The sequence below is a fragment of the Lagopus muta genome, chromosome 9 (assembly GCF_023343835.1).
Source record: "Lagopus muta isolate bLagMut1 chromosome 9, bLagMut1 primary, whole genome shotgun sequence".
Taxonomy (NCBI): Eukaryota; Metazoa; Chordata; class Aves; order Galliformes; family Phasianidae; genus Lagopus; species Lagopus muta.
Genome location: NC_064441.1, coordinates 6276982 through 6297183, shown reverse-complemented (window position 1 = coordinate 6297183; position 20202 = coordinate 6276982). Strand labels below are relative to the sequence as shown.

Genomic DNA, 20202 nt, shown 5'->3' with positions numbered 1-20202 from the left:
GCTGTGACTGTAGGCATGTGGCACTTTTGTTGTTGAATTGTCGTCAGTATATCGTTTTCAAATGAGTGACACCATGACCCACGTGAAGTTTGCTTGCTATAATCATTGAAATTCTCCTTAAACGGAACATTCGTTAGGATGAGTAAATTCAGATTCCTCTGTGAGTCCCTACTACATTGGAAATCTTTTTTTTTAATGAAGCTGTAATGAAAACACTCAATCTACCAGAATTCTCTAAGTTGTGAGCATTTAACAACAGCATTGTAAAGTATGCCTGTAGACACCCACACTGAAGTATGTTTGAAATGATATCACAGCCTTCATTTTTATACTTAGCAGAGTGAGCAGTACTATATCCCTTGCTGCAAGACATGACTCGCAGCTCCTTTGAGTGCATTTTTAATAGCTCCTGTGAGAAGCATTTCCGCAAGCAGAGCATTTTATTGTTGCTAAATACCTCTCACTCTGAAGTCTCTCTGTTGTTTGGGAATTTGAAACTTTAATGCGCAAGCAGAAACAATTCATCAGCCCAGGGAAAGTCACACTCACATCACACACCCCAAATAATACTGATGCTGCATGTGCACCTATATAAGGTTTTTGTTCATTAAGTTCCTGCTACTTATCCTGGTGATGCACACAAATGCAAATACATACACTTGCAGCCCAGCACTGAGGAGGGCCACACACAGACCTGTTCTGCTGTACAGACCTGACTCTGGGGTTTGGACATTTTTTGGTCTAGCAAAGCCAAATGGACACATTGCTAAAAAGTCCACGAGGCTCCCAACTTTGCATATCTCCTCCAGGACTTTGGTTGAGATGAAACCAGCCTTGTCCAGAGGCTGTTCCTGTAACACTGCTGAGCATTTCTCCAGTCCCAGCCCTGGCTGCAGCCCTTTGGGTACCCAGCAGAGCACTGAACACCTCTCTCCCCACACCGCTGTTTTATGGAGGGGGGGTGGCAGGGATTGGCAGCAGCACAGCAGGGAGCCCTCCCTCCTTCTGTCTGAAACTACAGTTCTCATCCAGCAAAACAATGTCAACAGTGCAGAGGAAGCTTTGATTACGCAAAATGGTTGGACACGCTATATTTTGTGGTTTCTTTTTTTGCAGTAAGTTATAGCCCAAGGAGTTCCTCCACCGGAAAATCCAGCCCCTTTTCATTTTCCCCTTTCCAAATGACAGCAGTGGCACACCAGACACATTTTCCATGTTAACAGCAGTCTCCTCCAGCTGACAGGTCTGTCGCTTTCCCCTTCCCCTTTTATTTTAGGGCACCCTCCCCTCTCCACCCCAGAAGCAGCTCGGTAGGTGAGGGGCGAAGTGTTTCCCGCATGACCTCTATGCATTCCGCTCACGGGAGCGCACACGCAGCGGGAACGACTCCGGAGCCGCTTTGTCCCCGAGACATTTCTGCCAGAAGCCCCAGCGCTGGCGGCAGCGCTCCCCGCAGCCCGGCCCTCCCGGCCCCCACCTGGCTGCACAACCCGGAGCACCCAGCAGCAACAGCTCCCTTTGTCTCGCATGCAAATCCTACCTCCGACAGCTGTCACATCTTCCTCCGAGGCGAAGCCTAATTGTTAATAAACAGAGCTCCAGCCGTATCCTCCAAAGTGCCACCAGTTGTTAAGCGCTGTCATCGTCCCCTCCCGGTGCTCCAACCCCTTTGGACCATCGGTGTCACAACCCCTACTAACTCATAGCTGGGTGCTCCCCGCTCAAAATGTCTGAGATAGTTTGGAAGGACAATGGGAATGACAGGCACACTAGACAGCCATGCTTGAAATTAGTTATCTCCGGCGCACTTAAGGCTGCTTGCAGCGCTTTAAGGCATTGCTTTCGGGTGGGTTTGTTCACCCAGGCTGGGCACACAGCTCCTGCCGCGATTCAGTGCTGGGAGAGGGCGGCTGCTGGAAACGCAGCGATCGCTCTCACCCCACGCATCCCCCCGCGGCTTTTAAACCTCCCCGGGAGAGGAAATAGCTTCAGTCATCCTTAAACTCACTGAGGCTCCTGTGCCTGCAGAACTGGGCTTCACACATTGTTTGGAAACTAAGAGGAAAGCCGCTCCGGGGAAGGGAAGGAAACGACTGGAGCTCCTGAAACCGATGCAAGCAGCAAAATGAGGGCAGCAGCACCTTAGTGGGGCTGAGCTGGGAGGTGGGGAGCTGAGAGCTCTTGGAGCTCCGTGGGGCAGGTGAGGCAGGAGGGGAGAAAGAGGATGGAGGGACTGTGCCAATGGCTGGAATTACATGGGACAGAAGCAGGCTGCGCTTTCCAAAAGGTAAAATACCGTTTGCAGAGAGGGTCTTGCAACCTAAATTTGCAAGTTGACATGATGCAGGATAGTGATGAACGGAAGAATCATAAACAATGTGGTATTTGTGGTGTGCAGAAGAGGGGTTGTAACAGGATGCTACCACACTGCTGTCTTCAGTACATCTGCATGCATCCCTAGATCCCAGGTCAGAAATATTACTGCCCTGCTGAACTCTTTGCTCCTTGGCTGCTACTTCATAACCAGCCTGGTGAGGACAAATCAAAACTCGTTGGATAACATCTGCCGTCAGTCCGGAGTTGCTGGTCCCAGTGTGGTCCCTAGTGGACAAAAGGAAAAGCCACCGGTGCAGCTGCACCTCCAGCAGCAGTGGCCAGAAGCTGGAGGCAGCCTGAGGCATTTGGCACTCTGCTTCCCAGCAGCACCTGCCTGAATTTTTGGAACCATTCAGTTCATGTCCCTAAGATTAAAACAAACGTACTCTTCACGGTGACAATTCCTGCTTTGTGATCATTTAAAGAAATCTTCCTCTACCGCCTATTCAGCATCTTCCTAAGTGCTAAACTTGCCCTTAAGGGAGAAGAAAAAGGGAAGGAAAGAAAAGTTCTCCTTGTCCTGAGCAATGCACACCTGTCTCACTGTGGGGCTCACTGTGCCATTGGTCTGTGAGTGGGATGGCACAGCAGTTCAAGAGGCATCAGACGTTCCTGCTGGGATTGCACAGACCTGGGGGTTCTGACTTTGTTGGTGACCCTTTGAGAGCTTCCAGTGCTGAAGCGGAGACAATTTCATTTACTGGCAGGCTGTAGCACAGGATCATTGCCATCTATTTGCACTGTTTCCAACCTGTGTAATGCAAGGTGGCTCATAAAGAATGGATGGCTCTCAGCTCCCCTCACATGGTCAATAAAGAATCCCTGGACTTCCCTGCTACAGTGATTCCAAAGGAGACCCTTTGTGATAATTTAAAGTCACTCTGACAACAGGTGCAACTGTCAGAGGGAGCTGCATATCAACGGCCATGGTCTGCAGCAAACCCTCTCTGGGAAAGCTTGCAAAGGAATTGCAACAATTTAAAAATGCTTTTGTCTACTCGACCGATATGTGTGTGGGAAACAACCAAGGAGGGGTGGAGAAGAAGAATTCAGGAGATTTGGATTTTGCATGCTGATTTTAAGTCAAACAATATAACAAATGGAACAAATAATGCATAATTTCATTATGAGTCATCCCAATTATATCAAGAATTTGATAGAAACGTAACTAGGAAGTGTAACTCTCTGTTACACATTTCTAATTGCACAAGGGAAGTACACAATGTAATTAGAGCTGCAGGTTACACATACAATAACCTTTTCTTCTCCTGTGGTGATAAGTTCTCTAGGAACATTACAAATTTGTTTTGAAATTGCATACCTATCAGACAGCACTCTTTCTACTCGCTGCGTGCTTTTCAAAACATGTCTGCATTTGAAACAGCAGCAGGGAGACTCGTTAATCCATAGGCACTTGGTGTGAGCCACGTGCTGAAGACATTGGAGCAATGATGATGGCTCTTCCATGCTGGGTCAGCACAGCTTTAGACTGGCAGGCTGCAGATGCGACATGCACAGCAGGTAACACTGTGCATTAAAAATGTATAATTACAGCATAAATGAATCATAGAATCATTAAGATTGGAAAAGACCTCTAAGATCATCTAGTCCAATGGTTCATCTATCACCAGTACCGCCCACTGACCATGTACCTCAGTGCTACGTCTCCATGTTTCTTGATCACCTCCAGGGATGGTGACTCCACCGCTCCCTGGGCAGCCTAATGCCAAAACCTCACCACTCTTTCAGAGAGTAAATTTTTCCTAATATCCAACTGAACTTTCTCTAGTGCAACTTAAGGCCATTACCCCTCATCCTATCACTAGTTACCTAGGAAAAGAGGTTAACATCCAACTTGCTATAACCTCCTTTCAGGGAGTTTTGGAGAGCAAAGATAGTTTTAGCCAGAATAATCCTTTAAAAGAGGCCAAGTTCTGTCATGCACATCCAGATATTCTTGGGCTTCGTGGAGCCTGAAGTCAGAACTGAGCTTTGCTGATGGCAGATATTCCAAAGAAAGGGTGAGTCCAGCATGGGAAAGATAAAATCCCCATGTTGATCTTGGCTACACATTTTAATCCCACCCACGGCTTTTTGATGAAAGAATTACTAAGAAAGTCAGTTGATGTCAGTGCCTTCATTTACAGCTCTAGCTGCTCTCCATTCTCTTTCCTATGGTACAATTGTCAACACCTGTGTCTGCTGCAGCTTTAGAGGGCGCACACAGCCAGGCTGCCGGGTGACTGGTCATAATGTACAGCACTAGTGCAAAGCCAGAAATGGTTTGTGTCCTGATGGCGAATCGCAGCCCTGTGTTTGGCCCCAGTCCTGCAGTCTCTGTTGTGCTGAGCACCACAGACAGCCAGGTGTCCTGCAGCTCTGTCCATTAACTGAGTTACCTTTCACAGAGTGGTTAATCACTTCCACATGCTGCTTGATTGTCCCCTTGCCATGCCGACTGGCTCTTTCTCACATTGCTCTTTTTGAGCCTCTCGCCTCAGAGAAAATGACTACATCTGGAGCACTGTTAAATGACCCAGAAGTCTCTGCCTTGCAGGCTGACACTATTTGATGCAAATAGATGGCTTCTTGCTGTGAAAATCTCCTCGGTTGACAATCCATTGGGTACTTCTGATGGTAGTTATCTGAGGAGTTAAAGCACGGGCTCCTCTCTCTGCATATTGACGCTCTCACCCTCACCCAACTGCAGGTATTAAATCCTTCCCGCGCAGTTTCGGAGGAGGCCTTCCTCCTCCCCGTTTGTTCGACAGCTGCTGGTGCACGTTGCTGCTTCTTCTTGCCTTCAGCTTTTGCCATCTGCCATCATTAAGTTGCCCAGGTGTCGGAAATCTTCTTGCTCTTCTCTTGTAAACATTATTCTGCCTTCTCCTTCAGTAACTCAGCCTTCATTTATGTAAAGGCTGATAGATCAGGCTAGCTGTTCACAAACATCTGCTACATTTTGTACTTTATGGGGGTGGATGGGGAACAGAGAATGTATACTTGCTGGCAAAAATAAAGGCAGCTTAACCCTTCCATTACTTTCTGTCTCCCAGAGCTTGCTGCCTTCCTGTGCTTCCAGATTAATATTTGCCAGTTGCATGTTACACTAATCAAATATACCATAAAGCACAGCTAATTTTCAGAAACATCAAAGCATCCACGTGTTGTTATAATGTCTATAGCCTCAATGGTACTGAGGAACAGCAGAGATGGGAAATGTCCGAGACAGCTATCAGCAAAGACATCGGAATAATCCTTTTCCCCTCTCCTGCTGGTGCAAGCAGGGGCTTTGCTATTTTTTCTGCTCAGATACAAGTCAGGCATCCTTTTATGATTACCCGGAGGGGACATTCAGACTCGAACAGCATCTTTCACAATGGCGGGTAGTGTAAACTATTGAATTCCTTGGGCAGAGATGATGAAATAAAATGATTTCTGGTGTGCCCAATCCTCCTCAGTAAATCACTGAAGATTGACTGTGAGTTTGAGCAGCAACAAAACAGAATCCAACAAAACAGGCTGCTTGCACAATGCTGCTTGCTGGGCCCAGTGGATGTTTACTGCTTAAAGGGCAGTAAAATATGTATCTGAGGAAGCACACCCAGTTGCTGGGGCCAGCCTCCAAGGTGCGTGGAGAGTAATTCCAGAATTTCATGCTCCGGTGATTTTACTCTGCTCTGTTTGGGGCTCAGCAGCAGTGCTCTCAGAGCCTGATTTTGTGCGCAGCCATTGGGCAGGGATACTTTCCTGCTCTGAACAGTTCTGCTGAGCAGCAATTGCTGCCTGCTGCTTTCCCATTTGTTAAGCAATGGATTACTGCTCAAACATTTACAGCACATGTTGGCCTAAGCTCTGCGTGCAGTTCTCCCAATTTACTCCTCTCCTGGAATGCCATGATCAGAGGGGTTTCTTCTTTGTTCAGCTATTTCCAGAAGCAGTGTCCCAATCATCTCTGCTGCAATTTCCATGCTTTGTGATGGGTAATTCATTGTGTTATTCACCTTCCACTGAAAAAAACAAATAGGCCACTTAGATGCTCTCTGATTTTATATATAGCATCTAGCTGTTTCTTTACCACCTCGTGCTGGCTTTCTCTATCCACATTATCCTATTGCTACAGTAATTTTACTTCTCCAGCAACTTCATCAAGATATTGCTCGAGAATTGATCCCTCACCCTTTTTTTCCATCCCCTGCAAATCATTTGCTATGCAATGCTCTCCTTTCTTCGGGACTCAAGTATCTCCTTTAATCTCTTCTTGCTTTTATTCTTTATTCAACTGCTGCTTTGCTTTGGTGGAATAGTCACTTCTCTGATGAAGCTCATGCTTCTATTTTCATTCTCTCTCTTTTTGAAAGGTCTTTTGCATCAGCGAAATATTTCTGTTTTAGTGCCTTTGATGAGTTGGTGCTGTGTGCTCAGCTCTGCACTCCAGGTACTAAGAATCAAGTCGTGGAGAGAAGATGCAATGCAGGAGGGAAAGTGACTGTTTTGTTGAATGAGGCCATTTCCATTGAAGCAGTGATGTGGTATGGGGGCAGAGGAATAAATGCCCTGGGAGCTGGGAGCTGGGAGCTGTACTGTGGAGGAGCTGTTCTGTAGTGCCGTGCCCCAGCTTCCCCACCTATAAGGCTGAAATAATGGCACTGCTCTGCTTTACAAAGTGCTTTTTGAGCTTTGGCTAAAAACTAAAACATATGTGGATACGTAGTTATCAAAAATTCTCCAAGGGTCCAAAATTTTCAGTGGTCCTCTATAAATCAGGAGTGACCAGTGGGATTTCACTGTGCTTACTGCAGTAGAGTCATTAGAGATTTATACCACTGTGGTCAGTGTTCGGTTTGAAATGTACATCTCCAAAGATATATGGGCTGTATATGAATTTATCTCCCATATGTGAAAAATTTACAGCACCTGCACAAAGCTGCCTCATATTCCCTGCCATCACAACTGCTGAGGACATGGGACGAACTTATGGATAAAGGACTTGGTCAAAAAAAAAAAAAAAAGGTTGGGAACCAAACTGATGCTTTCTAAGAGAAAATATAGAATGATAAAGCTTTGCCTTTATCACAGGCCAGAGGGGTACTCCTTTAGCATAAACACACTTTTTCCATTGATAAAAGAAATCTGTGCTTTTCATCCTCACTGATAGGTTTTTCAATCCTGCGTATAAAATATTAATGTATCATCAAAGGCTGCAGTGAACAGGACTCCAGAGGAATTTAGCCAGTGAGTTATCTCAGTTTTTAATTACCTAACACTATTTGTTTACATCTGCTTGAAATTATTTTGCACTCATTATGCCTACTGAGGTAATGTTTCATTATTTCTCTACTTAGGTGATATTAAAAACAGAACAAAGTAAAAGGAACAACTTGTCCATCAATTCACCTGTAACCTGACCTTTCCTCTGCTCTGGGAAGTTTTGAGATTCTCTAAATTCTTGTGTCTGTACTTGCTCTATTTTGGGACTCTTACAAATAACCTTGGTAGGCAAAGAAGACACTCTGCAAGCTGTGGAACACGTCCCTACTGTTGTGAGGGGCTAAATGCCTAAAATATACATTGCCTATGGATTCATCCAACAGGACCCAAGTCCTGTGCTTCTATTGCAGGGCTCCCAGCCTTAGCCCACAGCCAATGCCTACATCTTAGTGGAGGGACAATAGAAACAATCTGAAAAACAGTCCCAGAAAGTCTTTACTCCCTCAAATAATGCTCAGTGGCAGTGAGAGCAGCCAGATCTTATAGGATTTCCTTTAGTTCACTTTCATGCTTATATTTCTAATAACCCTTGGAGCAGCAAACCAGTGTGAAAACAGAATGTGGCCATGCCTAACCTGGGATAATGTGAGGATCATTGATCTGGTGCCAATAGGTGCTACTGAACTGGCAGTAGGTGATGCTTTTCCCACACACCAAGGTGAGGAACACAGCTTTGAGTCCCAGCACTGAAGATGTGCTTATTCTTCCTTCTCTCACAAATAAATCAACCACAGGTATTAATTGTTCTGGACAGCTCAGTCCTTGCAGGATTTCCTGCCAGGCACTGCACTGTCATGTCAGGAGCCGTGCAATCACTGAACAAAAAGACACTGCCCACAATTACTGGTGCACTTTATTTCAGTGGCCCCTTGGTATTTTAGCTACTGGAACATTCCTTGGCCCGTATGAAAAGTTTGAGATACTCTGTCGATATTTCATGTCATTAATTTTAATATAGCCATCTTTAATGAAATAAAGGAACAAGATTCTACATCTAAATATTTGCTATGAAATATATGTGGTATATTCGCTACTCTGCTCTAGTTCCCGACTCTAGATGGACAAACGTTTTACTCTTAAAAACTTAAAACCCAAAGTGGGATTTTGCTCCAGAGATCTTTCATTCATCGAATGACCCTCGATGATGTTTGAGCACGATGAGAGAGCCACCTAAATGTATGTCTCAGCTCCTTTGCTGAGTTTTACAAAGGAATTCTTTAACTTTCCTGAAGCCCTTCTGATTTCAGTGGGCTGACAGGAATATAAACGAGAAGGAAATTTCCCCCTTTGCTGGCATCTGATTTCTAAATTGGATTAATCATGACAAGAGCTTCTTTTTATCCAGCAAAATCAGATTTGCTAAAATTTCCTTTCTAGATTCATAAAAATGTTTTGTGAAACATTTAAAATTAAGTGTGGTTCTTCTCTGCAGTTGGGTTCAGATTTAGCTGAACTTTCAGCTGGACTCTGGTATTCTTTCAGGGTCTGTCTTTGTTAATAACCATATTTCAGTTTCATTACTTTCTCTAATTCCAGCCACTGACCATTCATTTCATTTTTGTAATAGGAGCAGGAGATTAATTGTCCATGCAAGGCTGTTTGAAACAATCCTAGTGCAGCTCGAGTGAAATGCCCTCATTTTTCTTAATTTTCATTAACTCGTCAACTTTACTGTTTGCATGTAGCACAAACAAGTAGTAAAATGCCATATTGCATTGCTGTATGACACGGCTTGGAGGTCTGCCTCATGAGTATTGAAATGGCCTGAGTGCCCCTGCATCCTGCCCTGGGTGCTGAAAATGACTATTTGAATAACTTGCTGACATAAAGTCAGCACACAGGCACCTATCAGGTCCACAGATCTATGTCCTTTTCCAGGAGTGACCAAAGGAAATAGAGCTGCTTAAGAATTAGATCCCCAGCCAGAAGGCTGTGGATACCTAACAGCCTGTTAGCTGCACCATTCAGAAGCCTTTGGAACAAACCCAAGTAAAACACATGTAATATTCTCAATTCTCTGATATGTTTTAGGGAACAGATTCCCTAATTGCCATGGGAAGGTATACTGTATTTTGTTTCCACTGGTCGTGTGGAAATACAAGTCTTACATTGGTTTTCTAGAACTTTGTTTGTTTCCTACACCCTGATTCTGTACTTTGGCACTGCAAAAGCCTGATTGTAAACTGCTTTTGAAGTAACAAATGTAGAACACTCCAAACATTTAAAAAAAGAAAGCCACCAGCAAAGTAGGTAATAGAGGTTAGCTGCTTTTTTGATCTGTCTTTGCTGGAGTCAACATGTAGGGAATCTATCTCCAGACAGGGCTTGGATCCCACTACCATTCTGTGTAATACCTGCTTTGCATATTATAAGAGAAATGTATGATCAATATGACTAAAGGCTTGTTTGTCCGACCTCAATGTTATAAAAACCTTTACGAAAGAAATTGACTGCTTTTTGATGGAAGGAATGCAACACTGTTTTAGCAAAGGCATATTGGGTCACATGAATTTGATTCTTTTGTTTGATAATTTATTTTCTTGATAAAAGAGTGCAGTAGATTTAATCTCTCTGGACTTCGGTCTAATCTCTCTGGACTTCAGTACATGACAGTGAAAAGCTTGGTCAAACTGGAGGGAACAGAGATTAGTGAAATTGTGCTGAAAGTCACTGATGGCTCAGGGAAAATGTAGAATGGACTGGGGGAAAGTTTGGGATGCAGTGGCTGCCCCTGGACTCCTTTTAGGATTGCTGTGAGAGGTTGATGGCATTTATGATTCTCACAGGAGTTTATGTTCCTCATGGGAATCACGTCATGCATTACTGATGTAAAATCCAGCACTGAGCGTCGCTGAACCAGGGCTGAAGAGGCCCCAGGCAGCCCTGGCACAACCCATTCAGAGAAGGTGTGCTAAAGTAGGATCAGCTGCAGAGAAATGCAGCAGGCGCAGCCTTTGTCTGGCATGGAGTGATGTGATTGCTGTCTATAAATGTAAAGTTAACACTGGAGAACGAGGAGAGAGATTTAAACTCGAGGCCAGCTTTGGCACAGGAACAAATAGGTATAAATGGGTCATGGATATACTTAGGAGATGGAAATTCTGAGGTTTCCAGCCATCAGAAGAATCAGGCACCAGATTGGTCCTTTTGAAAAAGAAGTGGAGGTAAAAACAAACTAGCTTCAAGAATGCTTCACTGCTGGTTGAAAGAGATCTTGTGACATGGTGACTTGTGACTGGGCTCAGTGACGCAGAACCCCCTCCCAGTCTGCTGCTTTTCTCATCCTGCCATGAGGGCTTCTGATTCGCAGCAATTGTGCAAAACCCTGCAGGGCAGGGGCTGAGGAGAACTTGAAGGAGGGCTCAGAGGAGAAACTTTGTGCCAGTCTGGTGCAAAATTACCAACTGAAGGCCAGCTCTGTGAGTCCATGTGAGAATATCCCCAGTGTGCACGTTTGTGAGTGTCAGCATCTTTCTGTCCCCGAGGCTTGCTCGATGCAGGGTACTCCAGCCAGGCAGCTTGGCTGCACTCCTGCTCCTGCCCCACAGGAAAAAAAGGAGTCAGGCTTCCTTGCAGCTGAAAGATTCATGACCTGTGTCCAGAATTTTTATCTAAATCCTGAAAATAGAACTGGTCTGAGCTTCAACTCCCAGGCAAACAGCAGCAGCAGAAGGTGGAGCAGTGGCAGTCCTTCCCCCTCCTTGTTCCTTGGGCTTTTGCTAAGTGACCTCCAGCTGCTGCTGCTCCTGCTGCTCTGGTTTGGGAGCAGCCCTGAGCCAGGCAGCATCATGGAGCTGTGGCACCTGCAGAAGATACACACACTGCTGCAGATGACTGCTGCTCTGCAGTAGTGCTGCTTGCAGGCCACTGCTCTCAGGGTATGTAGGCAAAGCCTCCTGTGCACCCAACCCTGCATGGCTATGGCTTGTGTGGTTGTAGCCTCCTGCTGATCACAGCACCATGGCACAAGGATGCAAAGTGCACTCAGGGCAGCGCTGATGCTCTGCACATCTCGGGGCTTTGCACTTCAACCAAGCTTGCTCATGTCTGCTGGTAAAGGTCTTAGCTCCATGTCACGGCAATGCATCCCAAAGGGTAGCAGGGCTACAGCAGAGTAACAGAAGCCTTATGGAGCACAGTGAAAAGTTCTCCTTCTGCTGGCACAAAGTAGATGTCTCCTTAGCTCATGTAAGAAAGGCGAGCTGAGCAACAGCATGGTTGAGATGCCATGTACTCATAGAAGTACCTCTTGACACACTTTCTTAAGAGTGACTGAAGCAACAAGGATGCCCCTCAAATACTTGTTCTTATCCAAGCAAACGTGTTTTCAACTCATGCCCCAAGCAGTTCCTGTCTTCGTGGCATAAAGGTACTCACAGAGTCCATCAAATTGCTGTCATGATTAAGTCAGGAAGGAAAGGGGACTGACTGTTCCTGGAAGTGTCTGTATGCTTTTTTTTAACAAGGCCATGCAGTATCCAGACAGTGTTGTCTGAAATGGAAATAAAAGTGGGTAAGTTAGAGTGCAGGTACTATCAGCGCTTGAGAAGTACTGGCACTTCAGGAGAGCAAGCACTTGAATTTGGGAAGCTTCTGTGTGTGATAGGTTAAAGATAGGAAAATAAGCCTAGTTTTGTGTCACTGCAGAAAATACAGTTTCTGAAAGGTGAAGAGCTTGTGTCAAGTACCCCTTCCTTAGGTGCTGGGTGACACCTACCAGCACTTCTCTAGCAGAGAGAGCATCACAGAATTGCTTCTATGGTCCTTTGTCAGTGACAGTGCAGCTTCTCTTTTGCAGAGGAACTGAAAAAATTGTGTCAAAGAGAGGGCACAAATCTTGCCTTTTGACAAAAATAGCAGATAGAAGAACTAAAAAGACAGAAGACAGAAACTGGGTACTTAAAAGTAGGAAAAAAAGACCCAGGCCCATTTTCCAGCGTGAATAATTTTGGGCTTATATTATCAAGCACTTTCTACATGAGATCCAAGAGCTCAGGTGCAACACTGGGTCTGCAATCATCATCCCAGTACAGATGTCTTGGGGTGACCCTGCACCCCTAGGTTATGGAAGGAAGGAACCTGTTCTCCTGACCCTACTGCAGGCTTTCTTCCAAGAAAGAGCTGCTCTAGAGAAAGAAAACACTTCAGAAATTGATGGTTAAGCATTCATGGATATTGGGAACACCACTTGGGATTACTCTGGTGATGGAGGATTCATTGCCATCTTTTGTCACTGTGTAATATGTGTGAATGTGGACACTGACACTTTTGCTTGGCTTGGCCTCAAGGAGACTGTAGGAATTGGCAGTCACTGTTTCTGCAGTCACTGATCGTTCTGTTGACTGACTGAGCAAAACTTTTTTTCTAGTGTTTCAGTTTGCTTATTTGTATAGCAAATATTTTTCTGTTGCTGAAGACATTTGTAAAGCCAAGCAGTGTCTGTGGAGTGCTTTGAGATCCCCAGCAGTCCAGAATTACCCTACTCCACTGGAGTGGGCAGGGGGTGCTGCTCAAACCCAAGGTCGTGCTGACCTTGGCTGCTGGACGTGACTGAGCTGCCTTTTTTGTTGCTGTTAAAAGTAGATGCAATGAAAACAGTTCACTCTCTTTTGCTGTTTTGGCAGATTCTCTTTGTGAGAGCTTGCTTCAAGTCAAATGGTCAAATTGTAAAAGGTTTCTGTCCATCTGGTAGATGCCTCAGAATGAGAGGAAGCCAGCAAAGATGACACCACAGCATATATCAGCTGCCTGAACTCAGCTATTACAGAAGACTTTTCCCATCACCTCATCTGAGTATTAAATAGCTGAGGAGTAATTATGTCTAATATTTCCTGATCTCTTCCCTCTTTGCACATGGTAGGCTGTTCTGTTTCTGAAACACTGGCCTCATGTTCATGGCATTTGGCCTGCAGCAGTGAGGTTGACTCCAGCCCCAGAACGTCTAAAACATTTTCTTCTAATAGATTGCTCACCGTAAGCTAGAAATGCGTCACACACCAGCCAGTTATTTCCACATCATAAACTCCTAATGCTTCTTCAGACTGATGGGGTTTCATATTTGCTAAGACCTGGAAATATGCCAAATATTCTTCCATGCATGATCCTTCTTTTATTTTAGCCACTGCTGAGCTAATTGTTGGGTATTTCTGGTGCTTGAAAGCTCCTCCATTTGTTTCTGAGAATTAGCTTATAGCACCATCCACTCTCAGCTTAGCAGCACCCAGCATAGCAGGGACAGGAAACAGTTGTGCTGCGATGTCACATCTCAGCAAGGCCAGCAGGTTTGCATTGTGGACATTCTCAGGGCTTCAGGGAATTCCTGGGGCTGTGAGCTGAGCTGTCCTCACGTCCAGGATCCCGCTTGGTGTACTTCCAAACATTTTCTTGGAGCTCTGTGTGCTGCTGTTTCTCTTCTTCCACGTCTCTTCCTTTTTTCCTCCTCTGCTTGCCTTCCCCACCCAAAACCAAGTTAAGCAGCCTGTCTGGGAATCTTGAATTATCAGTGTTTGCTGGAAGGTGCTTGAGAGGGTGGTTAGAAAGTGTGGGCACTGAGTACAGATTTTTTTCAGTGGTGGCTTGACTTCTGCCCTCAGATCTCTGGTGTTCCTACTGGGATGCAATTGATTTCTGGTCCCAAGAACCAAAATTCAACTCTAGTTCATTAATCGCTTTGCAACCTGGTTTCTTATGGTCTTACCAGCATGTTTTACCTTCCACAAGCTGTCCCACCTTTGAAGTGCTTCCTCTGCTCACTTCTCCTTTTAATATACTCCATTTATGGCAACACTTCAGTACCTGTTAGCTGAATTTGCCGTTTTCCCCACTTACTCCAAGCCTGATGTGCTTCCCAGAGTCTCCTGCTAATCAACACTGGTTAAGACTGTGCCAACTTGCCAGCAACAAACCCCTCTTTATTTTCTTTCGTGTGTGTACAAAGCTTCAAGCATAACAATCTGCCTCAGTCCTGAAGCTTGGCAGACAGCATCTCAGGCTGAGCAAGTATCTTTGGCAGCTTAGAAACAAAGATAATACATTTGGCCATTTATCAGTAATGAAAGGTAATCATTGGTGTGATGCAAGAGTTTATGAGTTTATTTAACTAAAAATGAGTTTGATTTTGCACAAGAATTTTGCAAGGGACTCACAACTCAGCATAGCTTTATTGCAGTGTTTTAAATCCCTCCTCTTTCCTTTTTTAAGGTTAATGCAGTTGCATTCACACAAAGGTAAGAATGCATGTATTCTGCTACAGTGTACTTTGTTCTCCAGAAGCTAGGTGTTAATTACATTCACAGACTTGCTTGCATATGCACATGCATGCAAATACGCACCGGCGCATGCACGCCTGGTTTGTTTTCTCTTTGCCCTTTCTAAAAGCTCTGACCTTGTACCAACTCTTCTCCTGGTGCTACAGGAACGGCTCCTTCCAGCTCTGCAGAGCTGTTCTCCACAAACAAAAGATTTCTCTCCTCAGTGCACGGCACGAAGTACCTGCAAGCCTCCACTCCTACATCCTGGCTGCCCGGGCTGACAACAGTCCTCACTGTAGACAGAGAACCCTTCAAATATCAGCTCCCCTAGGGAATACATATCAAAGGACGGCAATAACAGTAATACATTCCACTTCTCCACACTTCTCATCACAGGACAGAAAAGCACTAGATCAGTGCTAGGTTCTGACTACATGCTTGGAAAATAACTGCAGAAGAAGGGTGCACTGGTATCTTAAAGCCTAGAAGAAAATATCTTGACTGCAAACATCACCCTAATGCATGCTGTGGCCATGGCCAGAGGCAGGATGGGAGCTCTGGACATGGCAGGCAGGCAGGCATGAGAGCATAGAAGGAAGGAAGGAGGGAAAGAAGGAAGGAAGAAGGAGCAAGGCAGCTGCAGTGATGAGATCCTGCTTTTACTGCGTTCTGACTGTGTGAGTCAAACTGGTTCAGCCGAAAGCATCTGTAACTCACAGCAAGCTGTGTAAATCACTGTAAACAAAAGCCAGCAAATCCCCTCCCTCTACCTGTGTACCTGCTGATGTATATTCTTACAGCATCCCTACTTACACAGCAGTGTAAAGATGGGCCAAATCTCACACCGTAAGATAGATGAAACCTCTAAACATTTTATGATGTTTAGAAAATAGATTAAACAATGCAGTAAGTTTACTGTGACTCATAATACACAACAATTAATAACAGGAGCACAGTTACTGCCCAAATCCCTATAAGCACAAAACAAAAGCCTTCCTGTAATAAACACAGCGTCGTGCTATACTGCTTAATTCCACCCCAAAACAATTCAAATCCCCTCTGCCACCGGAGGGCTTTGCAGTTATCAGAAATCCAATAGATGAAACCGAAAAGGCATCGCAGAACCGAGACTGTCCAAATTAAATCCCAAGTTTCTCTGTAAATCCATAAACAGAACATAAAAATCATTAATTTATCTCCTGTCTTCACATCCTCCTGACAACTTTGTATCCTAATGTATTACTGGTGGCTTTTCCCAGCACCTGGTGACAGTCAGAAGAAAATCAGGAAAGAAAGGGCATGTGGCTACCAGCACAGACCCGGGCATCATGCATCCTATACCCTCATGGTCAAAATACTTAACCTTTTTATGCCCCATCTCCCTCTCTGTCCTGGATAACAACTGCTGATTTACTTCACAGGGCTTTTGTGAAGCTCCATTTGTCAGTGCCTGTGATGTATTATTTATTGTCAAAGCCATAAACAGTTGCATCCTGAAGATGCTGAGCACATCAGCTGCATTTTGATTTCTGCCAAAACCTGTCTCATTAAGGACAAATCCTTTCTTCTCCTTCACTGCTGTAATAGTATTTTATTAAATGATGATCAAATTTAATAAACTAATCTGCATGTTTGGAGCCACAAAATCAGCTCCCAATTAAAGACCTGCTCTAACAGGGGAAGTTCCAGGCAAAGCCTTTGGATCTGCGATGCAGTGGTGGCAAAAAGCTTTCCCAGTTTGCAGGACTCTTTGGAAAATGCTTGCAATGGGTGTCCTGCAGGGTGTCTCCAGCAAGGTGGTACCTGTGTCTGAAGGACAGCTTCTAGGGTATGTCCTGCATAGATGCTTAAAGAGCAGCAGGATAAACATGTGAGGAAGGAGCTGAGCAGAGCCCAAAAGAAGCATGTACCTCTCAGTTAATTCTACAAAGGGTAAATGTGTAGAAAATATGAAAGTACATTTTCTATGAATCTTGGTGGGAAATATTAAATTAATTATTTATACTTATTAATTATTTATATTTAATAATTATTAAAACCAGGCTTGGTTTTAATAATTATTTCTTTCTTCTGGAGATTCTGGTCTATCAGACTCCCTTGTTCCTGTTACAAAACCCGATGACAAACTAGGCAGCAGCTAGATTTAACATCCTGACTGACCTTATCTAACTGACCTTGCACCAAAGCAGCACAGCGTGCTGCCAAATTTCCCAATTCTCTTCAGTATCTGAAGTCTCAGGGGCAACATTTCCTAAACAATTTTGCATCTGCTGACCTTATCACATCAGCCAGAAACAAAGTTGCTGGGCATTCAGGGGGCATACGAGCACACTGCAAAGAGGGAGGTCTGGGTGCAAAGCTCTCCTCTAGTTGTGCCTGGCTGATGCAAAGGGCTGAGGGCAGCAAGGGCTCTTGCTGTCATTAATCTGGCCTCCAAATTTCCAGGGAGGTGATGGAGTCACCATCTCTGGAGGTTTTCAAGTAAAAGTTAGATGTGGCACTGAGGGACATGGTCAGTGGGCATGGGGAGGGGGAAGGGGGAGGATTTATGGTTGGACTGGGTGATCTTAGAGGTCATTTCCAACCTTAATGATTCTATGATTCTATGAAATTCATCCGAATATCAGTATTTGACCCAAATCCTGTCACACTGCGGATGTCTGAAGATGGTTTCAGTGATACAAAGTACTGTGTTTCCAAAGAGTTCCAGTTTAAGGCAGAGCTCTATCCAACAGTTACAATTAGAAAGAAAAAGAGAATGTCAGAAACCTCTGTCATGGCTCTTCAGAAGAGTTTTATCTTGTCGCTTGTTATGCGAGCAAAAAGTGGGCTTAATGCAAAATGCCACTGGCTTTTCAATCATTAATGACACAATCAACTAAAACACATAATCTGTTGCAGTGAGTACAGTGTTTGTAAACACGTGCAATTAAAGTGGAATAAGATTCAATTATAATGGGTTATGTGTGCATAATAATGCAGATCATGCAATTCTTATTAGTCGGGCTGTAGTCTGAGCTCAGTTTGGGAGGAAATTATATTGAAATGTACTATAATGAAGAAGAAATTTTAATGAGAAGACAAGGTTGAAAAAATATTACTCAAAGCAAGAGAAATAAAAGCATCTGGAGGCAGAATGCAAATGACTGCACAGAGCCATCTGACTACATTGCTGGTGCTGTGCCAACATCACAAATGTATACTTAGCCACTGCCAGGACCTGGGCAGAAGTGGGCACTGCACAGGAGCAGGGTCCATGCTCCCTCCCGCTGCCTTTTTCTGGTCAACTGCTTTTCAGGTGGGGGCAAACAGTACTCCCAAAGATGTTTAACTTCATTTTTCTCCATGTTTTCTTCAGATAAGCGCATGGTTAAAGTCCAAGGTAGATGTTATACGTTTCCTTTCCCTTTGTTTTATCACCCACAGGAGTTGATTTACTCCACATGAATTGCTTTAATTAACTGTTGTGAGGAGGGGAGCAGGACCAGACTACTCAAAAAAAGCACAGAAAATCACTGGTAAGCAGCACGTAGCTGGTACTGAGCACAGGAGAGCTGATCTCAGCTGAAACATGCAGACCTTGTCTAATTCTGGAACAGACAGCTCACCAACTACTTGATAAAAACCAGTTATAATGGGTACACATGTATAACAATGCAAACAGTGCTGCTCTGATTAGAACAAGGCGTTGAATTGACTTAATCAATATCTGAGAAGTGAAAACAATACAGCGTATGAAGTTAAACAAAATAGATGAAAACAACAAGGTGCTGTGTTGCATTAGTTACACAGTTCTTAGGAAACTGAAATCCTGAGGAATTACTGGTATCAGCTAGGCAGGGCATTAAGGATATCTGCCCTGAACTTGTTGCTGTCAGCTCAAGCAGCTTCACTGAAGAACATAGAGAGGAATTTCTGCGGAGTAGCAACAAGTGACTGCAAGTGTGGGAAATTAAATGGGAAACACAGATGCAAACCAGAGGAAACCTGTGTGCATGCATCTTGCTCCCAGTGTAGCATGAACCGTAAATGCACTCAGACAATCAAGAAAAAAACATTCCAGGGACCAGAATCCCAACTCTTCATTCTGAGCAAAAGCTCACAAGAGGAAATTTGAAATTCTGGGAAGGAAATGATGCTGTCACTACAGCTCGCAGTGAGCGGAAGCCTCACACAGACGAGGCTATGTGGCCTCCCTTGTCAGGAAATGCTTATGGCTCGTCAGTCTGTATTTCCTCTTTCTCACTTTGGACTCCCCGTACTTCTTTATACACCCTTCCACGCTGCTGAATTTTCCCCTGTTTGGTGTTTCTGCACTAGGCTATAATGTCTCTCCACAGCCATTTCTCTGAGTGGCAGTGTATTACAAATTCAGCTCTTCCAGTACTGATTTAGCTCCTTTAATCTTATAAATGAGTCTCTCCATCCCCTTGATAATTTTTGTTGCTCTTCTCTGAACTCACTACAATTTTTCAATATCTCCTTTCTAATAAGTTCCCCAGAATTGAACACAGTGTTCCAGGTGCAGAAGCAGCAGAGCAGCATCCAGGTGGGCAGGAGCCGGGCTGCCCCACATGCGCTGCCCTCCCCAATGCCCTGTCTCATTCCCAACTTATCCCCACAGGTTTTGAATCTCCTTTCCTCCTGCCAATGAAAATTGATTGGTTTCTTCTCTTCCAGTGCAGGGAAATCTGGTTAAATTCTCCTGTGCTGTACCCAACCCTGAATGCATTTTGTAATGCCCTTATCCAGCTGCTTCTGCCTATGGATCTTTTGTTGAGGTTTTTAGTTACTCCTAATGTCATCTCATCTTATTAACATGTCACTTTCTCCCCTATTTCTATATAAACAGGCAAGACCTTAAATAAAACTTCTAAAACTTTGTGGTTCTTCTAAGGATTCCTCATCTACTCTCTGCTTTGTCGCTCTCTGTTAACCCCTCTTTATAGCTTTCTAGCCTGTTTTCAATCAAGAAGGGAATGTTCATCTCCAATCTGATTTAAATTAATTTTTCTAGAAAGATTTCATGAGGCACAGTATCAAACACTCTACTCAGATGCAAATATATTACAGCTCCAGCGTTCCCTTCATCTCTTAATTTTCTGTTCCTATCAAAAAAGCAATCAGGTTTGTCTGGTGAGATTTATTTCCACTAGACCAATGCAGTCTGGGGCTTTGTGCTGCTGAAGCTGCCGAACTCTCATGGCCAGAATTGCCTCCATGGCAGCTGGATGTGTAGGCACCTCCAAAAATCAGTGTTGGGGTCATCGTTATGTTCATCCTACACTGGAGTTCTGCTAATTGA

General features: G+C 44.4%; 2 protein-coding genes across 4 annotated transcripts in view; one reads left to right on the top strand and one right to left on the bottom strand.

The window, feature by feature from the left end:
* Positions 1-20202, top strand: part of TBL1XR1 (TBL1X/Y related 1) — a 382210-nt gene that overhangs the window by 42916 nt on the left and 319092 nt on the right. The gene's annotated exons all lie outside the window — the stretch shown is intronic.
* LOC125697463 (calcium-activated potassium channel subunit beta-2) overlaps positions 1-20202 on the bottom strand; it is a 114913-nt gene that overhangs the window by 76334 nt on the left and 18377 nt on the right. Inside the window, exon 1 of one of the 3 annotated variants that reach the window (XM_048954717.1) lies at positions 4207-4286. The exons of 1 other annotated variant lie outside the window; for it this stretch is intronic. In XM_048954717.1, the coding sequence (XP_048810674.1) occupies positions 4207-4226 (20 nt within the window). In that variant the 5' untranslated portion in view covers positions 4227-4286. Of the gene's footprint in view, positions 1-1540; positions 1936-4206; positions 4287-20202 lie in introns of those variants that run through there. One more of the 3 variants, XM_048954718.1, reaches the window with a different exon arrangement.